Source organism: Anser cygnoides, chromosome 3, assembly GCF_040182565.1.
Source record: "Anser cygnoides isolate HZ-2024a breed goose chromosome 3, Taihu_goose_T2T_genome, whole genome shotgun sequence".
Taxonomy (NCBI): Eukaryota; Metazoa; Chordata; class Aves; order Anseriformes; family Anatidae; genus Anser; species Anser cygnoides.
The window spans coordinates 26,366,812-26,388,955 of NC_089875.1; the positions used below are offsets into that span (position 1 = coordinate 26,366,812).

The window sequence follows — 22,144 nt, forward strand, 5'->3', positions numbered from 1 at the left end:
ACAATGGGAGAAAACAGCTGCTAACACATCCTGCAGTTTGCTGCCTGCGCAGGCAGGGCCGTTTCGTTTGGCTTATTTAGCTCTCCTTTAAGGTTAACGTGAGCAGTGGAATACTGAGATGGCATCAACGCTGTCACCAGCCGGCTTCCGATGTCAAAGCAGTTCCTATACGAATTGATTCCGTGCAGACTAGTGCATTTGTTACTGATTGATTTTGAACGGCCCTGATTACAGAGAGAATATGTATCGTCCTAGAAAATTCACTGAATAAAATAACACTAAAAATAACACGCCACTTGCCGTTGACGAGCTCAGTAGCACTTCAGACGTGCTAGCTGATCATATTTTTAAATACCTAATTTAAAATCTGATTTTCTTCTCCTTACAAGTGATAATTAACAAATTTTCTACCCTGATGGCTTCCCTATACATATGCATAGTCAGTGGGATAGGGCACAGTCTTATTTTTAGCATGAGAATTCAAGCGGTGAAGCTTTGTATAAAGTTTGCTTATTCCAGGTGGAAGTAGACAGTCTTTCCAAGTGTGGAGAAAGTCAATATACAGTTAATTTCGAGAGCAAACACGTTTGCATAGGAAAGACTCTTGAAGGGTCTGGTCCTTCATGGTCCTTCTTGCATGACTCCGTTGTTGTTTTCACAAAATGCAGGGGGAAGGGGACATCGAGCCATGAAGCCATGGTGAAAACAGCTGCTCAGGGACCTCTTCCCTGTCACCTGCGGGTGGGCACCACGTCCCCTTTGTGGTGCCAATGGTGCAGGAAGCCGGATGACAAACCTTGCTGCCATGGTGCAGGATGCCCAGCCACCGGCCTGTTATTTGCAGCTGGCTGGAGCTTAACCATGGGAGATCTGGGGATGGATGGCCTGGCTGCTGCTGCCAAGTGGTGGGTGACTGACTGGGGCTTTCTCAGTTTGGGGTGAGGCTGCAGAGTGTCTCAATTGCTGGCAGCATACCTAATGGGAATTAACCTTCCAGTCTGGGGCTGAGATTTTTTTTTCCTCTAATGCTTTTTTAAAGCAGCTCCTTTGAGCTGCTCTTAGGACATATTGACTAAAGTGAGGCCACTGCACACGATGGCAGACCAGCCTGACGCCATCCATTTAACTACAGTAGGATCGGAGGATCTTCAGGCCCTGGGCAGGCCGAATCCTGGTGAGGTGGCTGGGAGGTTCCCACTGCTGCTCACCACCTCCTTCGCCTTGGAAAGCTGCTGCCACTGCTTCATCCCAGCAGGGATGGAGCTGCATCGTGCCCTGTCCTCTCAGTGTCACTGCTTGCCATTTCCAAGGCGTGCTTGGCAGGAGACGAGGCCTCTAAGTCACTTGGGCGTCTTTTGAAGTCGTTGGTGTTGGTCGATTTGGGATGTCAGCACTGGACATTTGTATGGGTGGAGAGAGAAAAGCAGGCAGTGCCACCTACTGATGGCTCGGTGGAGACAGCTGGCTGCCGCTAACACATGTCCCCACAGCCCCAAGGAGCTCGGGGTGGAGTGGAGAAGGGCAGAGGGAGCAGACAGATGCGGTTTGGCGAGGAAAGAAGAATTACACAAAGTGCTTCTTTATTGCAAGACTGCTTCCCAAACGGCCCAGATGTTATCCTGCACTTTTAAGAGTGAAGAAAGGATCTGTTAACAAGAACACCAGAGCTGCTGGAAGCACAGAGCCGATACAATTGCAGACCAGCTCTAACCGTTCGTGTCACTGTAAGGCAAGCTGTACGTCTTGACACTCGAGTCGCCAAAACCCATCTTTTCCCATTGAATTGCATGGGATGGCAGAGGTTGTTCAACTTGCAAAAGCTGTTGGCAGGAAGGGATTTCCATAAGGCAAGAGCACATGCCGCCAAATTAGTTAAAAGGGCTACATCCTCCTCACTCACTTTTGAAGACGGCATTCATAAAACTAATCCCAATCATTTGTTGAATGATTTCTATGATTGCCTCTCTGTTTTATGTGCCATGTAAATCATTCCAGAAGACTCTGGTTTGAATTTCTGCCTCCTTTATGGGAGCTGATGACTTGCAACCTCATCCGGTTTCCTTCAGGGGAGCCCAGCACTGTTCCTTCAGCGTGGTGGTGTGGGGAGATGGGTGGCCACCGCTGGGCTTTCTGGATGTGGCCAGGTTCTCTCTGGCTGCTCGCCTTTTTCAGAGGAGTGGCAGGGAGTCAACAAGGCCACTCTACCCTTGGAATAACCTGCCCTGGAAATCAGTTCTGACGGGGGTGGTGCCACCTGAATTGCAAAGCAAAGCATGTAGTTTTTGCAGTTTTTGTCTCTCCCCACCCCAAATAAGGGGTAGCTAGGTAAGCTAAGTATTCATGTTCCTTTTCTACTATAGACAGTGAGTGCAAGATGTAGGAGGTATAAATAACTTGCTCAAGGTAACATATGGAATCTGTCTGAGCTAAAGACTTAGACCACCCCAGATTCCTGGAAAACCTGTGCTTGCCAGCCCTTTGCTTGCTGCAAGGACATAGAGAGTGTTGGTGGACCCACGCCTCAAAGTGCTGCATCCCTGGTTTATGAAGTACCTGTGTCAGATATGCATGCTCCCCCCCCTCCCCCCCCCCCCCCAGGTCTTTTTCATGGGTTTTTACACACATGCAGTCATCTGCTAGCTCAGATGGGTGCCCTGTGGTATCTTAACTCCCATTGCAATTTTTCTTTTCTGTGATGGGCATGCAAAGCTTGACAAGAACTGGTTCTCATGAGCACTGTGCTAATACTAATATTGACTCTGGACTAATTTTGAAGGAGCTGTTATTTTTCATCATGCTCAGCTGAACCAGTTAAGTTAGGTAGTAGACGCTGAACGTGCATGCTCTGTATCATTTTTGGCCACATTTGGAACAATGGATTTTGGACAGAGTTGATTTTTCCTGGACTGTATAGCTACAGATAGACCCTAAGCTAATTTTAAAACTCACCGTGGCAAAGTACACAGTGATATGCCTCAGACACCTAAGAAGGAAGAATTGCACAGGCAGGTCTAATGAATATGCCGGCAAGTCAAGCTTTTCTGAACACACAGTGCACAGAGATTGTTTGATAGTTTTGTAATGCAAAATAATGTCATAATTAAGGGTTAAACTTCTGGGGCAGTGGAACTGAATGCAGCTGCTGTGGATGGAGGTCAGGGTAGATTCTGGTCTGGCTATTTACAAGATAATGAACTGCGCCTCCAGTGATATCAGCGCCTTCCCATTGAAATTGTGGTTGTATGAGTGATCTATTTGTCTTCACTGGAAGGCTTTACAAGAGTAGACTACTTGTGTGACTAAATATTTGCAGGGTTGGGCCTTGAGCTTATGCAGTGCAATGCAAATTCAAAGTGCTATAAATGTTTTTAGTAGAAGAATTTTCCACTTCAGGCTATAAGGAAAGCAGGGAGAGTAAAAGGGAGATAACGTTACTAAATCCTAAGATTATAACCAGTATAATATATGTCAGATGAGCAGGTATATACAGATATGTATACACACACATACTTACAAAATATATAGAGGTATCTGTGGATATACCAGTAGATACGGTCAGATATACAAATGTGTGTATTTCTAAATAATGCATTCCAGTTTTTCTATTAATGTACTTCCATGTTTAGTAACAGAACCAGGTATGGAATTCCTGTACCTTCTAGCTCTTCTGAGTTCAGTGCTATTAATAATAACACATTTATAAATAAAAGCCTAGGCAGAGCTGTGAATTTAGAGTTAATATTTAAAATTTGCCCCTGCTTGCTGTCAGTTTCAGTGTCCAGCAGCAGCAGCAGCAATTCTGCCTCTCAGCTTTCAGCATACAGTTTTTGTCCCAGTGTGCAATGGTCCTGAGTGATGTTGAGCATTCTCAGTATAAACGTCTTTTTCAAGAGAAGCTCATTAGGACTTGATTTCTAGATTTCAATGAGGAAAAGGAATTAATTTCTCATGCATCTCTATGTATCCCATAACAGCAAGGTTGGCATTAGATTAAAATTTAATGTAAAGGTTAAGACTTCAAGGGAACTTATCCTTTTTTTTTAGGGAGAGGCATGTTACAGGTTTGTAAATGCTTTTGGGCTGAGCAGGGGTAGCAAATACATATTTATGTAAATATAGATAAATATAAATATAAAAATGCAAATAGCATGCATATATATTATATAGAAAAAATGTCTATATATGTACACACAAAAAATATATATTTTTATATGTGTGTGTACAATCAGCAATAGATAGAAGCATTTAAAACCTTGAGCGATCACTAGGTCTTAGAGTGACATAAACGTCTCAGATCATGTATTGGTAAATCCTGTGTCGTGCTCTTCAGGGATTGTCCCAGTGCTCCAGGAAGGAAAGGTGAATACAGGAATTCGTTGAGTCAATAGGATTATGTTCATTTTGATAGCAGTGAAGTGCCAAGAGCTTATAAAGTCTGCCTTTCTCGTTTTTACATGTAGCAGCCCAAAGAAACAGCTCGTCAAATGGCTACCAGTGTCAGTGGGAGTTTTTATTTCCCCAGGGCCCCAAGTCACTGCAAAATGTAATCTTGATGCAACCAGCATCATTAGGTAACCATGCATCTCTTTGTTTTGGAAAACAGAGGCTGTGGAAAGTGTTGGCTGCTGTTGTTCTTCATAAAAGTGAGATTTATTTTTTTTTTTTGCACTTTTCTATTGTGAGTTTGAGCAAGTCCTTCTTGAAAGAGATGAGAACTAAGTCTCCGGAAATTGCTTCTGGTGTAATGCAGTTGAGCCTGTCACTTGTATTACTGCTGGCAGAGGTGGCCTCCAGGTTATGGCTCCTGCAGTGGAGAAGAGCTTGTGTTTGATATGGGAAAGCAGGGGAAAATTTCCTTTGTTTTCTAAAAAAAAAAAAAAAAAAATAATCTAAAAACTGTGATCACAAAGGGCTGAAAACTAGGAAGGCATAGGAGGAGCTATGCATCCTGACCTGGGAAGAGTGGAGCCAGCAGGGACCTCGCTGGGAGGTCACTGGTGGCATCTGTCCTGGCTGAGCACCTTCAGTTCGTGACGCATAGCACTCTGGCCGAGGCTTTGCCCTGGTGTTTATTTTTCTGAAAGCCCAGTGAGGGTGTCTACGCTGATGCAGGAGGGTCTGTTGTTTGCCTATACTTACCCCACTGATGACAGCTTAATAAGCTCCTTTATTTTGTGTTTTTATTCAGTAAGCTTGTCAGGCTTTTGTGCGGGGCCTGACCTCTGCTTTTGCCTCCCCCACTGGCTTGCCTGAGAGGGGCACCTCTGTCCCTGTCCCATGTCGGGCTGTGGAGGGAGGTGAACCCGAGCCGGGTGGCCGTGGGCTCCTACCCGGGGGCCCTATAGCTTCCTGGGGGCTGTCCCCATATGGCTGCAGCCACTGAGGCCTGTGGCAGCACCGGGTGCATGGAGGCGTGCGGGATTGGGCCTGTGTGGCGAGGAAACCCAAACAGTTCGGGAAGAATGCGGTGAATAGGACTGCCCTAAATGAGTTACGGCATGTGATGTGAGAACAGTTAAACATTTCATATCTGGCTTCCATTTTTCTAAACAGAAAGCAAGGCATCCCGATATTGTGACTGTTTGCTATTAGATTCTACACAAAAATATATTGGGGTGGTGTTTAAATGCAGTGACTTGATATGTCAAAAAGATGTGGGATTGTATTTCTTTCCACTCGTTTAATTGGAACCATGCTGCAAAGGCGTATGAAAGCCATCACTCTAATATATCTAAAGTGTAGCTTTGCGACACTGAGACTGACGTCCGGCCTAACGGGATTTCAGATAGAGGAGATATTTTGGATCATCTTCTGCTTCCAACTATATTCAGCTTCCCCATGTGGTTATTTTTCTTGTTATTCTATGCATCTGGCTCTCTGTTTCTTACTTCACTGTCTGGAACACAAGCCATTTTGTCTCATTTCAGACCTTAAAATGGATTGGACAAAAAACAAACAGGAAAAAAAAAAGGGTTTTGGGTAATACCTCTCTACGTGTTGTGTCTGTGTGCTAATAAGCCAACTTCTGAAATGAATGGTCTAAGAAGTACTGGAGCATTTTGCATCTATATATATATTCTGTATTTTGTAGCGTCTGTGTTCTGGGTGGTGGTTCATCAGGAGGGGATGAATGTAACCATTTTAGATGCTTAATTGGCTGTTGGGACATGCCCAGTTTGTAATCATGATAATTGCACATACAAATATGACCATGTAATTACATGTGCATTTTTGCATTTAGTTTCAGGACTTCATTTTGAAAAAGTATAAATGGGGCCCAATAAATCCTTTATATCTCAAACTTCTGTGCTTTTATAACTCTGTATAATTATATAATAACACTGCATCTGGAGAGGTTTCACTTAAGTAAAAGCAATAAAGAGCTCAGGTTAGATTATATATTTTTTGAATTAGACCTACATGAACTTACTCAGCGCTGTGTTTTTAGCTGTAAGATTGATGAAGTTCAGCAGTACTCGCACAAGAAATTTTTTTTTCTGAGAATAAAGAACCCAAACTGGACCAGCTCGTTTAAGCTTCCACAGTGACTGAAATGATTAAGTGGGCAATAATATAGTAAAATATACCCCAAGCACTCAGATACTCAGACAGTGAGGACTTTTGCCAAGGTACAAATTGATTACCCAAATGAAAGAAAGACTTTAAAGCAAAGTTCCAGCTCCCTGAGAACAAGTCTAAATTTTTATAACTATGGGAATTCATGGATTGAGATAAAATACATACACATAGGTACTGTAATTGATTTCTACTTTTGTGATCATCTGCACATAAACAGATAAGACTGATTTCTATATTTTGTTTGTATGGGCATGTGTATATATATACAGTATTTTTTTAATAATTCAATTAATGTATCATTTCTGCTTGTCTTCCTTATTTCTATTCATGGAGTAGTTTTCACAAATATTGAGAGTGGTTAAGGAAGACTGGTAACTTTTTTGTATTCACTGTTACCGTGAATCAGCATTTATTGAGATACTGTTGTTTCCCAGTCTGTATCCCTCATTTCCCTGGTGACTTTTTTTCCCAATGGGTAGTATTGTGTACTACAGACAAGAGCTAATCTCTGCAGATGATAGAGGAACAAATGTTAGATTCTGACACTCTTAAGTGCGATTTTTGTCTGCCCTCACACATGAAAGAAGAGAAATACCTAGTAAAAATTGCACAGTCCAGCTCATGATCCCTCCATGCTGAAAATTTTGTAATTCTCTGAGAAACAATATATAGTGTGTTAAATATTTTCATTTCCATTTTTTTTTTATTCAGAAGGTTTAAGCAGACTTGTGCCGTTGTGATCATCTGTGATTGCACACACACATTTCTAACTTCTGAATATAAGCTGCACAAAAATTGTGTCACAGATGGTAAGGAACAAACTCAAGTCCCATATGAATGGCTCTAGCTTAAAAAATTATTGCTGTTGCAGTTGTTGTCATAGCTGGGGCAGTGAAGAGAAAGGTCTGTTTTCCTATTTCAAATGTTCCTATCAGCATCCATCACAAATCCTCTGTTCTGCATCGATGCCAAAATCTTTTTGGCATGTTTTAGGATAAAATCTTCTAGCTCTTTTTTGTTTAGGTTAATGTCCGTGTTTAAGCAGCTGTTTTGAAATACAGTGCCATTTTTACACCAAAAAGAAAAATTGTTTACTTCACTTGCATTTTTGGAACACTTTTTTTCGTTTAAATGCAGACAGCTATAGTCAGAGCTAGCAGTGTGGTTCCTAACAAATCATGTATTTGCTGACTTTAGCCTCTCTCTTTGCTTTTCTGTCTGTGAGGGTCACTAGTTGTAGGAATGTGCTCAATACTCAAACCTGCTCGCAGTGGCAGCTGCCAGCCTCAGCCTGCTCTATCCAGTGGCTGCACTCACTCTTCTGGCTCTTGGCTTTCCTGCTGGATTTGCTCTGTTTGCTGTTTGGATGAGCCTGACTTCTCTGGGGCCGTATCCACATACCCCCAGCTCACAGGAGACCCTTGTCAGCTTCCCTTTCCAAACCTTCTTGGTTTGGAAAAAGAGATTACTCAGAGAAAGCCAGGGATGAATAGAACCAGGACACTTTTAAAAGCGTCCTTTAAAGTGCTTTTTTTCCCACACAGACTCTTTTACTGTAAGGTATATTTGACTGGGGGCAGAGATTACATTTAATTTTATTTCATGTGCATTCTGTTCTGGCTGGAAAGTTGCAATCAGATCCTTATCAGTCTCCTTTAACTGCCTCTCTGCCAGGGATTGGCAAGGAGTGTGTAAAAGCCTGTCCCCATAGCTGTGTGAGACACTGTCCCACTCCATATAAAGCAAGAAATTGCTTCCCCACAACCTTTAAATGTTCTTCTTGGGCAATTATTTGTGCAAGTGAAAATTAATCATTCGGATGCCCTTGGAGAGTAAATGCAAGAAGGTGCTGCTGGAGCATGGCCGAAATTGCCATTTAAATTCTTTTAAATTGAAGGATCTGCTGGCAGGTACTGTTTTGGAATATTTGCCCTTCTTTAATGGTACTGCACATGAAAGTACCATCAAGTATTGCAAGAAGCAGTTTCTGGCTGGCAAAAGATAAGTTCTGGCATTTCAATTGCTTTTCAAGCTGTGTTTCATTGAAATACACGTTGCCACTATGTGCACAAATAGTAGTCCTATAGAAATGTAATTAAAAGATATTTTGTGATGTCTTTTAAGCACTTATTTAAAGAAAAATTAAGAATCTATCTTATTTAGTCAGGTATTGCATAGGCTAAGCTAATTTTCCTCTCATAAAGTTCTGTTTCTGCATTAATGGACTTTTTTTTTTTTTTTTTTCTTAATCATTTGTTGGGATAAAATCCTGTATGGAAGGGTGTGCAGGGGCCACTTTGCTTGCCTTGAGCTGTGTGATGCCCACAGAGGCTGCGCTAGCTAATCAGGAACTTCCTTTGGGGGTTTCAAGGGAGTGTTCCTCAAATGAGAGGATACAAAAGCTATTGGGGAGGACTTCAAGGCGATTAAATGCCTTGTAAGACATGTTTATTTTGCACCTCATCCACTGAGAAACGTAAAAGCGTGCCAAGATATGTTACACTTATACTGCATCGTGATTTTTTTTCAGCTCTATGGCTATTGTTACCAAGATAGCAATGACATCCCAGACACACTGACGACCATCACTGAACTAGGCTCGCCTTTAGAGATGATTCAGCTTTTACAGACTTCCTGGGAAGACAGATTTCGAGTAAGTAACAACTGCTCTTTTAAAAGGTCTTTTAAGAGAGTGATGAACATCCAGCATGAAACAGAGGGTACGTACAATGCAGTATAATTCACATTTATTAAGCATTTGCTTTGCTTGTGATTACATCTTGGTTTAGAAACAAAATTTAACACTCCCTTTCTCTAGTGTTTAAGATGTTGTGCTATTTTGTCTCTCGATGTTATCTATTTGTAGCTGGTATATGCTATTTATATTATATCTGTAAATGTTTCTTACTTTCTAAAGCTTGAGGCCCAGCAGTTTTGGCGTTGAGCATAATGCTCTGCAACTGGAATTTAAACAATAGAAGTATGTTACATTTCTACCCTGATCATTATCCTAGGTTGATTTTATAATTGTTTTCTACCACTTCCTGTTCTGTTCGTCTTTTACTGGGGGAGAGTAAAATCAATGTACACAAATCTGAAAGCCAGGTTGTCCACCACGCTGGCAATTTACCAGGAGCACGAAGGTCACACTTAATTTGTCCAAAATGAAGCCAGACTGCAGCAATGCTTTGATCAAGACAGTGCTGTCTCAATCATTGTATACTGAAATGTGTAATCGGCTGAGGTTAACTCCCCAAGAAGTTTCAAGGCAGAAGCAGTTTTCATCTAAAACACTTTGGGCTGTATGGCTACATCTGTACCAGAAAATGAAAAGTGCCCCTGACTGTGCTTGGGGACTAACCAGCGTGCTATAGCCCGTATCTGTACTATTAAATTTGGTGCTCTCTCAAGGGTGTGTGGCTATGTGCAAGATATCTATCAGGCATGGTCTTTGGCCATGCTGCCTTCCGAATTATGTCTGGGAAAGGCGAGGGAGCTCAACTTCAGCTCCCTTTTCCTGGAAGAAATACATCTGTAATAAATGTTTCCCTTAGCGTGGATATTTCTGAGCAAGCATTTGCAAAGGTAGGTGAAGGTGTGCTGTCTTAGATAATTTCATGCTCAGTAGCTTGTCTAGGTCTCAACTAACACAGAGAAGAAAGAGGAAATAAAATCATATCTTCATGATACGTGAGACATATTGGTGGCCAGGTCCTGAAAAGGGCTAAATAAATGGCTTGACTTTATCCCTACAAATAATTTCCTGGTGTTGGAAGACTGTGAAGCAAGCTTTGTCCCCAGGGCAGCACCGCTCCCCTCAGCAGTTGTGTGATGCAGAGCACAGACTTCACTTGTCTGCTCGAGGCTTGTTGTACAGAGGTTTTCGCACTCCAGACTCCCAATAGGTATGCAGGCCATCAGTCCACAGGGGCTCAGCCTGGTCAGAGAGCCTGCCACCACAGGACCAACATCTCTTTGGTGTTTGAGAAAAGGTGATAATTTCAGACAACAACCTGTATTTTTACTCAAGCTAAGTTCTGGCTTTGCTGGCAGTCAAAGCTATGTGTATTATAGGTTAGTTTTGGCTAGATGCGCCTTTATATACAACGTATTGTGGGATAGCGTGTGCAGGAATTTGGTGTACTTCCAGAGGGAGGAAAGGAAGGTCAGGTCTGGCATCTCATCTCTATGCTTGTATTCATTTACACTACAGGCATCGCCATGTAAACTTTGGTATCATTTAAGTAGGATAAAATCGTTCCAGTCTGGTCAAGCAGGGAGGTGATTATGGAAGTGTGGGATAGTCCTAATGTCCCACAGACATGCGGTCTGTGAGGTGGAACTTCAGACATGTTCAGCCTCTGCATTCTTATGAAGTATGTGTTTAGGTGCTCCTCTGAGCATATCATTTATGCCCTGAGATCGAATTTTGATTTGACTACTTCAATATATGTGGCCTTGGCAGTGTATTTTACAAAAAACAAAGATTATATATAAACAACAAAAAGCTTGCTCGACCGAATAAGACCTGTTATTAGTGTAATACATAGAATAAAAATTCCAGTATTTAACTGTGTTCACATTAATGCTACTTTTGCATTAATATATTATGTAGTGGATTTTAAAGGAATGCATGAATTGGAAACAGTACTTTGGTAAGGGAACTGAGTTCAGCATTCATTAAGTTTGCTGTCTGATAATAGTTATTCGAGCTCCCAACTTGCAATTAAAAAGTGCAGTGTCAGTGCAGAGCTCCTACCCCAGCCTCAAAATGGCATGTGAGGGTCCACCGTGACAGGCGCTCACCCTTAGAGCTACAGAGGAGCCATGGAGCCACTTGTTCTGGGTATTTGCTTCATTCTCCCCTGGAAAAGACAAACACGAGGGAAAACAGGAGACAACAATTACAATGGCAGCCAAAAGGCATGATCAATAGGGAGGCAATACAGACACCCTCTGCAGTCTGAGCCTGAGCTGCAGGAGCAGAGCACTTGGGCCAAAATCCCAGACCTGGAGTTTGTACAGAGCAGAACTGTAGGCTACATGGTCAGGGCCTGTATGTAATGTGTTATTAAAAGTTAAGGCTTTTATTTCTATTAAAAGTAAGAATAGCAACAATGAGCCATGCCTCATGAATAGTGTGGGAAAGCACTGGTAAAGAAGCTTATTTTTGTTTCAAGTCTCCAAGGGCTTTACAATCAACTATGTTAATCCTATGAAAAATACCTTAGTTGCAACGTTCAGTGTTGAGGATAAGTTATAATGCCCATATTAAGTCATGTATTTATGAATCTATCTTCAGCTAAAGGAGTTTCATTTATATACTTTGTACTGAGAAAATAACACAAGGTACTCATGTTTTTGTATTTCAGATATGTCTCAGCTTAGTTCGGCTTTTGCATTATTTGGCTCACTCTCCTCTTGGCTCTGTGACATTGCTGGATTTTCGCCCTCGACAGTTTGTGATCGTGGATGGGGAGCTGAAGGTGACAGATCTAGATGATGCCAGTATTGAAGAAAGCTCTTGCACCAGTAACAGTGACTGCTTTATGGAGTTCCCTGCAAGAAACTTCACTCTGCCTTGTTCTGTTGAGGGTCGGTGCCAAAACATGAATGAAAAGAGGAATCTCTACAATGCTTACAGGTACCTGATCAGTTTTCTATAAGGTAAAATGGAATTAAAAATGGGTAAAAAGCCTGCAGCAGCATCTATGGTTATTCACATCAATAAATACATTTTGTCTCAGATCCATTATCCAAGATCTATGAATAATCGTTTCATTTGGGAAAATACCATAACATAGCATTTATACTGGGAATATATTTGCATGCTTTGAGTGTGATTCACCACTTAGTCTAATTTTATGTTGGTTTAATTCCACTGAGTTCTTCATACAAGTAGAGGTTTTTATGAGTACAACCGAGGTGCTTGTAGAGATGGGGGCCCATTAACTCTGTAGTGAGGCAATTGTCACTGTTGTTCTCTGGTGTGAGTTAATAAAGGTTATCACACATTTTTTACCACCAGTTTAGGACAGGGCTGGCTTCAGAGGCAGAGTGAGAGTTCAGCTGTCATCTTGCACTTTGTCTCGGTGCTCCCCTGCCTTGCAGGAGCCTGCCTTTGGTAGGGTGATAACAGTCCCCAGTGCCACCATGCTGGTCAGGGCTCCGTGACATGCTCGTAGTGTCTACAACATGGGAGTGCAGAGGTGACAATTCATGCTGGACCACTCAGCTGCATGGAAGAAAGCATTTGGCTGAAGCATCCATCTTCCATGTTTAAGGGAATCCAGATACGAGGATGGAGGATCTCAAAGCAATACCATAATGGTGTGCTCATTTCTTAGACTGACTTCCCTTTCAAGTATCATGCCATTCACTCCTTGCCAGACCACAGCGAGGAGACTCTTCTCCAAAGAGAGTCTTCTGCTTTGGTCCCAGGGTGCTTACCAGCATGTGTGTTGCATTAGCTGACCACACTGAAATGGGCTGCACCACATGACAGCCATCTGCAGTTGTGCAGCGCAGATTTTAGTGTGTCCTGCAAAATTTTCCGTTTCCATTTGCTTGGCTTAAAGATCCTGCTTAGCTAGCTAACTTTTGGTTAAGACCATTTACTGGTCTGGCTAAGAAACCTTAAATAGGCATCAGTCCATCGCAGACTTAAATGGAGATATGTCTGCGGTGTGGTGGGCTTGGGGCAGGTTGCTGGCCTCACTGAAGGAAGCAGTCTTTTCCTATTACAGCTCTTCACATTTCCTTTGAACCGCACATCAGCATGCAGCACAAAGTATCCCAGTGGTTTCAGTCCCTGGTTTTACTTCATGTGATGGAGACAATCGTTTTTTGTTCAACAGCAGATTCAGGCTATAGGAGGCTGCAACTGTCAATGATGAAGCATTGGCTACAGACCCTATGCACTTATATTAGAAGGCAAAATCTTTAATTGATTAGGTGTAGGCTACTAGATTCCATATTTTCATGCACTCTGTGGCTGTATGGGTGGAAATTAAGAGTACTCTTTGCCTATGCTCAGCAAAAGGGTTCCTTGAGCTGCTGTTAGGCAGAAGTCAAAAGTACAAGTCTGTCAAATAATGCATAAAAACCTTGTAATTTTAAAATATAGTAGGCCTTAGCCTTGAAAAGATAATTAGGCTACCTACTCAATTTCTTTAAATAAATAATTAAAAGAGAGGAAATATTTTGGGAAGAAAAAACTCTACAAGCCTTGGCCCGTCTTAATTTTCAGATGGTTACCTTCTGTCATAAACATGTCTCTATGGGTTTTCCCCCAAATGTCCAGGGGAAAAATCCTAAAAGCACTGAATAGTTTTAAAAGTAAGGATAATTAATATTTTGAACTATTGACCAACAGCTGAGATGAATTCTCCATCTCTGACAATTCTTAAATTAGGATCAGATAGTTCTCCAAAGAAAAAAGAAATGAGGAAAAGGCTGTAGGAGCAGATTGAAAGGAATCTGACAGTCTGTGTTAGGCAGATCACAAATGATGCCACTGACCCTACAATCTATGAATAACAAATGTTCATGTAATCAAGTTGTGCAGGCGCCAGTGCCTGTACACTTCTGAATTTCACATGTGGGTGTTTGCATTAGGACAAGTTGTATAGCCACAGAAAAACAGTGAGCTCCGCAACTTGCATCTATTTGGCATTTAGGAAAATAAATGGCAGCTACCAAGTTTTTGCATAGAGCTGTTCACAATCAATTGGACTCTGCTTATGGGTACTCTCTAAGCAGAAAAATGAGGTTAAATTTGCTAGATAAATTGTTCGTTACAAATGTGATGTTGCTCTTTAGAGTTCCATGTCTATTTACATTGGCTGTTTCATACTCATGGCTAGGAAAACCTACCTGGGGATAATCCTGCTTGTGAAAACCATAAATATTATTTTTGTAAGGCATTAAAAGGGATTTAAAATCTCAAGGAAATATTAATTGTGTAAGTGAACTATGTCAGCTCAATAATACCTCTGTCTGCGATCAATTTTTGCTATCAGTAACTCGATTTTTTAATTTGTGCTTGTGTAAGACATCTGCTAGTCTTGCTCCTGAGTATGAGTCACTGTAGGTTTCTGTTTGACAATGTGGTCTCTGTATATGAAAAAACGTTTACTTTGCTTTGCAGGTTAGATGTAAAGCAGGGCAATTTCCCAATTGTGTTACTGTTCTGCTCATTACCTAATATTTATGTCTGATAGTTCTGTTTATATTGTCAGATCCTGAACTGTCCATCTCTATCTTACGTTGCTATGACACTGAGTTTGCAATGGTTAGTAATACTGGAAGAGTAATAGAAATTTAAAGGAACAATGTGTAGTTAAGTGTACTTCAGTGATGTGAAATAAAGGCATATTGTTTTTCTGTCTGTAATTAAAAATATTAAAACGGAGAGTATACATCCAAATACGGCTATCCACATGAATGTGTCTTGAATTTAGATAAATGATGAGAACAGAGAAGACGTTCTGAATTGCAGTGGCACAGAAACAACAGGTTTTCTCCTGACTGTTAATTTTTACAGTCTAAAAACGCTAGAAAAGAAAATAAGTCAGTTATTTGAAATGAGCAGAAATCTGATTTATGCACTTTTAAGCCTTGAAAAAACCCCGAGGCTTGTGAGATTCATGGCATCCTTGTAGCATGTCAAGGTACAGGCAGCTTTGCAAAGAATCACAATCCATGAGCCTTCACAGCAAATTTCTGCATTAACGGAACATTTACACATAGTTACAAGGCAGCCTTGTACATAACAGCATGGTCTAGGTATGCCAGACAGCTGTGTGAATACTCTCAGCTATGTATTTATTTCACTATAGAATATGATATGTTTCCTGTATAGGTCAACAGCTTACAAGCAATAATAATTTTATTCCTGATGTTGTTTGGTAGTTATCGCATGTTTGTAATCTCTTTATTTCTCAATATGGATTACTTTTCCTTTGCAGGTTTTTTTTCACGTATCTTCTGCCACACAGTGCGCCATCCTCACTGAGACCATTGCTGGATAAGATAGTCAATGCCACAGGTAATCACACTGAATGGGGTAATGCCAAATATTTCTCTTTTCAGTGTGAGTGTCACACGGGGGATGCAGAAGATGCTGTTTTTGTGTTCCCTGTAAGAGAATTAGATTATTTTTATATCCAGGGTAACTTTCCCCCCATAAGAGAAGGCAAGAAGGGCTCTATATACCAGAGAACTGTAAATTTTGAGGTTTTAACTACGCTTCACAGATGTCTGTGTTTCTTCCTGACACCTCTGCACAGGAGTGAATTGCATTAGAGCACAATTTCTGTGTTTCTTCCATCCCACAGGGAGAGCTCGGTCCTTAGTGTGGAGCTCCTTGTGGCATCTGGAGGAGTCCCTGCCTCTAGCAAGAGGAATTGTAATTATAAAGACACGATACTTCCCCGTTGCCAATGGTACTGTTGGTGCTTTTATACCTCAGAGGCCAGAGGCAAGTGAAATTACCATAGACCTTGACTAATAGCCAAGGTAGTGCCTGTGGGACAAGAGTAGCCACATGCGCCTGCAGTTCTGATTTGAGGGCTTTTGGTGCATTGTTCTAGGGGCTTTGTGTCTTGCACTGTGTGTACTCCACGGGGAATTATATGATGCCAGGCTATAACTAATTAGCAAGCAAATCCTTTGGAGTTCCCTGTATTGGCTGAGGTTCATCCCGTGCTGGGAGCTCACCACAGCGTTTTTTTACCTGCAGGCCTGGGCTTCCCATCTGGACAAGCCAGCCTTTGACATGCCTAGCTCATGTCAGGTATGAAATCCAATTTGGTGGTCACTTTGTAGTAGCTAATAGACTTCGTGTCCACATCACAACATTGTCATGGAGTAGGGCACTGCTGGGCTCTGATGCTTAGGGCTTTATTTGAATGCAGCCTCTCTTTAACCTTGTGAAGGCTGCTTCTCATCTGAATCATGCTTTTTCTGTGCTTTTAAAGGAGAACTTCACTGGGGAATAGATGAAACAGCTGCTCAGTTAGAAAGAGTTTTGAATCTGTATAAGAGTGGAGAGTACCTACAGAACACCACCCGGATACCGAAAGCTGGTAAAGTATTCTTTCTTGAAACTTGAAAACAGAGACTCTGCTTTGTCTTGTATTTGAGGTTGGAAAGGGAAAATGTGCAGAAAACAGGGTGCTTACAGGCCCTTAAAATCATGCACATGATAATCAGTTGTCTACTTTATGCTTCCTTGGTGCCATCTGAAGCCCTTCTCACTGATTGAGGTGGTTGGGCATCCATAGGAATAAGGAGGCTATATGGGGAAAAGGAAACCCAGCAGATCATGGCTCTCCATAGTGGGTCTGCAGAAAATGTTTCATCACACCCACACAATTCTCTGCTGTTGGAGCATTTGAACCCACCCAAACACCAAGACTGAAATAGGAATCCCATAAAGATACCCTAACCCTTTGTGGATTTCCTGAGACTTACGGGAGTTTCTTGCAACTTAAGCACTTGTAGATTGGAAGAGTAAAGTTCTTGCTCGTTGCGCAAGAGAAAAGCACTGTTTGCAATAAAAATAAATTAAAAAAAAAGATAAAAAAGGACAGGATCAAAATGAAGTTGCATATAGCGTTTTTTTTTCCCTAATAAAATCTCTGCAGCACCACAGGTATATAAGATGCAATTTAAACAGCTGGGATATGTAGGGATGCATGTTCTTCCCGGAAGAATAGGTTGTGGAATTGAACATGTCAAAGAGGATTATGTATGAAGGAAATTACTGTTAAATATAACAATTGAAAAATCTGTTTTGCAAATTATTTTTGTGTATGTACAATATTCATGTCAAACTGTCAGCATAATTGACGGCAAGTTGATAGAAAAATTGCTGTTTTGCTGCAAAAGCACAGTAAAGAAGGAAAGATGGGTTCTAAATGAAGATGAATGTTGGCACAGAGGGTTTCAAAAGTTCAGTGAAGCATTTTCTCTGTGAAAGAGACACGGGAGCCAAATTCATTCCTGTCTTAGTGCTGTTAACCTCAAAGGGCCATGACACCAGGGATGAATTTGACCCACTTATCAGAATAATTCAATATTTATTTTGTTGTAAAATTGGCAGGAAAATTGTTGCAGGTGTTCATTTAACTTTCTAATTTTCAGCTTTTCATCATGGTCTGTGCTGAGTGATGCCTGTCAACACAGCAAAATTATTTTCAGCAGTACAATCGATAGTACAAACACGTCCTTTGTTGAAGAAGTGCCAGGAGGGCTGAAGTTTTTCTGTGATGCTGGTTGATTCCAGATTTAACTGCCATATCAGGACAATATGAAGTTTTGAATTTTAGAGGTCTGTCATGTTTATAAAAGTGTCTCAGGGAGGAGAAGTTAGGACAGCACTAGTAAATGTAAGTTTCTACTCATATGAAGCAGCACTCCATGTGTATTTGGCTACTATATTTTGTGTTAGTTTAATTCCATAGAGTCCTGGATAATATGATGCAGAATCCACTATCCTTGTTCATGGCTAGTAATGCCCTTCTGTGCAAGTAGCCCTTTTTATTTTTAGGACACTGCTCATGGCCTTCAGCACTCTGCAGCATAAGCAAGGATGTTGAAAATCCGTAGATACTTTGTGTATCGTATTTGGCCAGTCTAAAAGGGCACTAAATTAAAGACCATGAGTGTAATATTGAATTCTTTGAGATGAAAAAGATCTCAACCAATGGCAAACCTGAGAAATCAGATATCTTGGTGGAAATTACATTTAGATGAGATATGTTTTCAGCCTTAGCTGACGTGTCTTTAAGATGTGCAGGCCTGTTTCTTGTTTGTTCTAAAGCTACTTTAACCAAACAGAAAAGGAGTTGTAATTTATTTCTATTTTAAGGTTCCTTTTCCTTGCCAGAAAAGTATGAAGAAGTTATACTGTGAGGGTGAAAATACCCCTCTCTACCTCCTCATTCGTATGCCTTTTATCCCGACCACATTCCTCCCTCAACTAATATTTGACTTGTAATACCATGCTAGAATTCATTTTAATATCATTTTAATTCATTTTAATATCCTCAGTCCAGGGATTATTCAGTAAATGAGGAATTCTTCTGTGGTACAGTGGAATTACAGAAGAGTATGATAGGGGTGCTGGGAAGGACTGCTGTCCGAGTGGTCGTCCTCTTCCCACGGGCAGGCATTCCCAGCTGAGCTGGCTTCCTGACCAGCAAAACAAGGGCTGAATGGTGGAACAGGTCGAATATTTTGTATAACTCTTGATGGGTAGGGGAGGGGAAGATGGGTGAAAAGGGACAACCACGATAATCTCCCACGTTGTCAGCTGAGGTAGTGCTTTGGCCCTGTTTGGGGTCTAGGAGGACCCTGTATAATTCTCTGAAAGCAAAGCAAAATATTTTTGAGGTTACGGGATTTTTTTTAAACCTTTTCCATCTTGTTCTGCAACATAATGAAAGTTCAAGGAGAGTGTTTTTCAAGCCAGTGCCAGGTTAAGATAAAACCTAGAGATTTTGGTTCTGAGGCCAGATCGGAGTTAATCAGAGCCTTGCATCTGTATGCTGGTATGCCAAGACTGGCAGGCACAAGTTCACATCAATTTTGCTTCACATGATGAAAATCTCACAGGGCAACTGTCTCCTGAGGATTTTACTCTCTCAAATAATAAACATGATAAAAATTAACTATGCTGGTCTCCACCAGCATCTGAAGGGTTGTGACAAAAGAAGGTCTTCCGGGTGTAAGATCTAGTTTGAAATCTTAGAGGAGAATTCAAATCCAAGAATTGCAACTTGTTTGCTTGTTTAAAAAAGAAACCATAGACGATTCAAGTAATGGTGCTTCAGAATTTGTCTTAGGTCTAAATGTTTTGAATTATGCATTATCTTGGATGAGACATTGTAAATTCTAACTAGGAAAGAAGAGATCATGATCTTGGGCAGATGACCTAAGGCTGTAACTAAAACATAAACTTTTAGGAAACAGTTTATCTATCTGAACCTATGTTTTTGAAAGGAAGATCTCTTCCTGTGAACAACATGAAGTGAGAAAGGTAATACTGATAATTGGTGGGGAAGTGACACGAAGAAAGTTCTCAACTCTAGTGCTCCCATAAAGAAAGTTTAACAAGATGACATAGTCATATTACAGAAGGTCTTGGATATTAGGCTTTCACTGTGCTCCAGTTGTAAAACATTTTATAGTGCTGTAAATTATATTATGCTCTGGACTTTGCTTTAGTATCTAAGAAACAGAGTAGAGGCACGGGAGACATTCGATAGCTACGTATGTGTTCTGTAATCATAAATCACACTACTGTTAATGTTGATACAGGAACATTACAGTGTTTAAAACAACGCCGTGAGCAAATACTTTTTTTAATATTCTGCCGACTCTTGGTCTCTTCTGCTAGAATCCAGAAGAACGTGAATTAAAACAGAAACCATGTATTTTCTCTGACATATGTTATCTAAAATGATTAAGTTGTTCCTTTAATTATCAAGATTAAGAAAACTATAAGAAATCTACTGATGCTCATCAGCAAAGCCCTGCTTCAATATCAAAATTTGTATTTCTTCAGTCGAGTGACACTGATTTGTACCAACTGGGTGTCTGGCTCTATAGCTAAGCCCCGGCCTTTCAGTTAGCTCAGAATTTACTCAGAAATGCGTGAAATCAGCTAACACTAGTAAATCCGATAGCTTTGTTATTCATTAAAGCTAATAGATGACCCATTATTAGGCCTAAGGGTGTGCAAGTCCACAGAAAGGCATAATTAGCTTCTGTTGTTAGTTGAAAGTACGTTCACAATGCTAAAAAAGCTGGAAGGCTGGACATAAAGCAAAGACACTCGGTGTTTTCCTTTGTCTTAAGACAATTTGGCAGGATTACGCTGTATGTAAACATTTACAGTACAACAGTGTTTTGAGAAAATATTCTGCAGGGTCACTATAGCAACCTGCTTAGGAAATTGTAAATCTACCCAAGAATTATTGGAGTCAAGCAGGGTGTGTGTGTTTGTGCACATGTGTATGTGTGAGAGGGAAATTTTGCAAGGTCACTGGAATATTGTTGGAGGCCGTTCATATATCCTACGGCAGGCCAAAACGCGGAGACCAAAAGTATTCTGGTGACGGCGCTTGCAGGCTCAGCTGGGAACATACGGCAGTCCTTGCAGCCGGGATTCCTGCTTTATCTTGCACTTGTGCATTTGGCGTTTCATTCCCAGGGATGTCAAGGCTGCTTTGTGGTGGGCTGAGGGGGAACGGTGCACAGGCAGGATGCCTCCCTCTTGTAGAGGGCTGTCACGTGGGCAGCCTGGCACCTGGCTTTGAGCTCAGATACCCGACGTACGTGACCCCATGCACCTTTAGGCTCATCCACCAACCTCATTGCATGCATAGGTGGTTGGGCAGATGTGGCTTGCAGGAGCTGCCCGGGATGAGCGGTGCACGCTGCGGGGGCCGGTGGGTGCAGCAGGGCTTCTCACTGTAGCAGGGATGACTCCCACCGTGTAATGTTAATGGGAATAAAATGTCACAGAACATGCCGTTCTTATTTACTTGTGCTGCGGTGACACCACGCGTACCAATTTAAATATGGCTCTCCTGTGAGCACAATAGCTGCGTGTGAAGAGGCAGCGTTAGCTTGCAGGCTGCATGCGTGAAACAGCCAAAGGACGAAAACGCACGCCAGAGCAGCGGTGCTACCTCCCGGTCTTACAGCAAATCCGTGTCCTGGCAGGCCTTCCTGTCCTTCCAAACAGTTGGGGTTTGTCAGAAATGATTAAAAACAGAGACGCAGGATACACCTAGCGGGCTGTTTTCTCTGGTACGCAGAAACTAGCTTTCCGTAGCACAACTGTACGTAAGGCTGCGTGAGGCTTTTTGTCAGAACAATGTTTAAATGTGAGGTACTGAGGCATGAGGAAGTTTTAAGCAGAAAACGAAACATGCTAAAAACATAAGTGCATTATTATCTATTTAGGATCTGATTCTGCATTCCTTAATTTCCCTGGGAATCTGTGGGACCGTTTGTGTAGCAAAATACTGCTCGGTGCTGTTTTCACTGAGATGATTGGCAAGATGAGGCTCTTTTCTGCTTACTTGTAAGCAAAGCAATTAAAAGAAAATCCAGATTCGACTGCCAGTGTTTTGTTTTTTTTTTTTTCCCATTGTTGAGGAACGGAGGAAGGAGGAAAAGGAATAACATGATTTCTGATTTCTTTTCAAGGATGAACGTTACTGCATAAATGTCGCTGACCCATGCTGTATTGGCAGGTGATAACTAGAAAAGAAAACTGGGCAAATTTCCAACGAGTAGCTGTAGTTGGTAGTAAAAGTGCAATCTGGCTGCTGTGGCTGAAATAAACGGTCATTAGGACTGATTAAAGTCAGATTTAGGGTGACTCAAACAACCTAAAAGGGGGAAACCACAGGCGGTTTCACATAGTTTATAATATACTTGTGGAGTTATTTATACGACTCAGTCTAGTAGAGTGAAAATGAGTATGTTTATAGATTATAGTCAGCTTTGGGACAACACAGGTGATTTTTGATGGAAAGATGTTAGA

General features: G+C 41.5%; 1 protein-coding gene across 1 annotated transcript in view; it reads left to right on the forward strand.

Annotated features, from left to right (window-relative positions):
* Positions 1-22,144, forward strand: part of PKDCC (protein kinase domain containing, cytoplasmic) — a 33,959-nt gene that overhangs the window by 4,201 nt on the left and 7,614 nt on the right. The window contains 4 exon segments of the mRNA XM_013174082.3: positions 9,110-9,232; positions 11,952-12,223; positions 15,549-15,628; positions 16,560-16,667. Coding sequence (XP_013029536.3) covers positions 9,110-9,232; positions 11,952-12,223; positions 15,549-15,628; positions 16,560-16,667 — 583 coding nt within the window.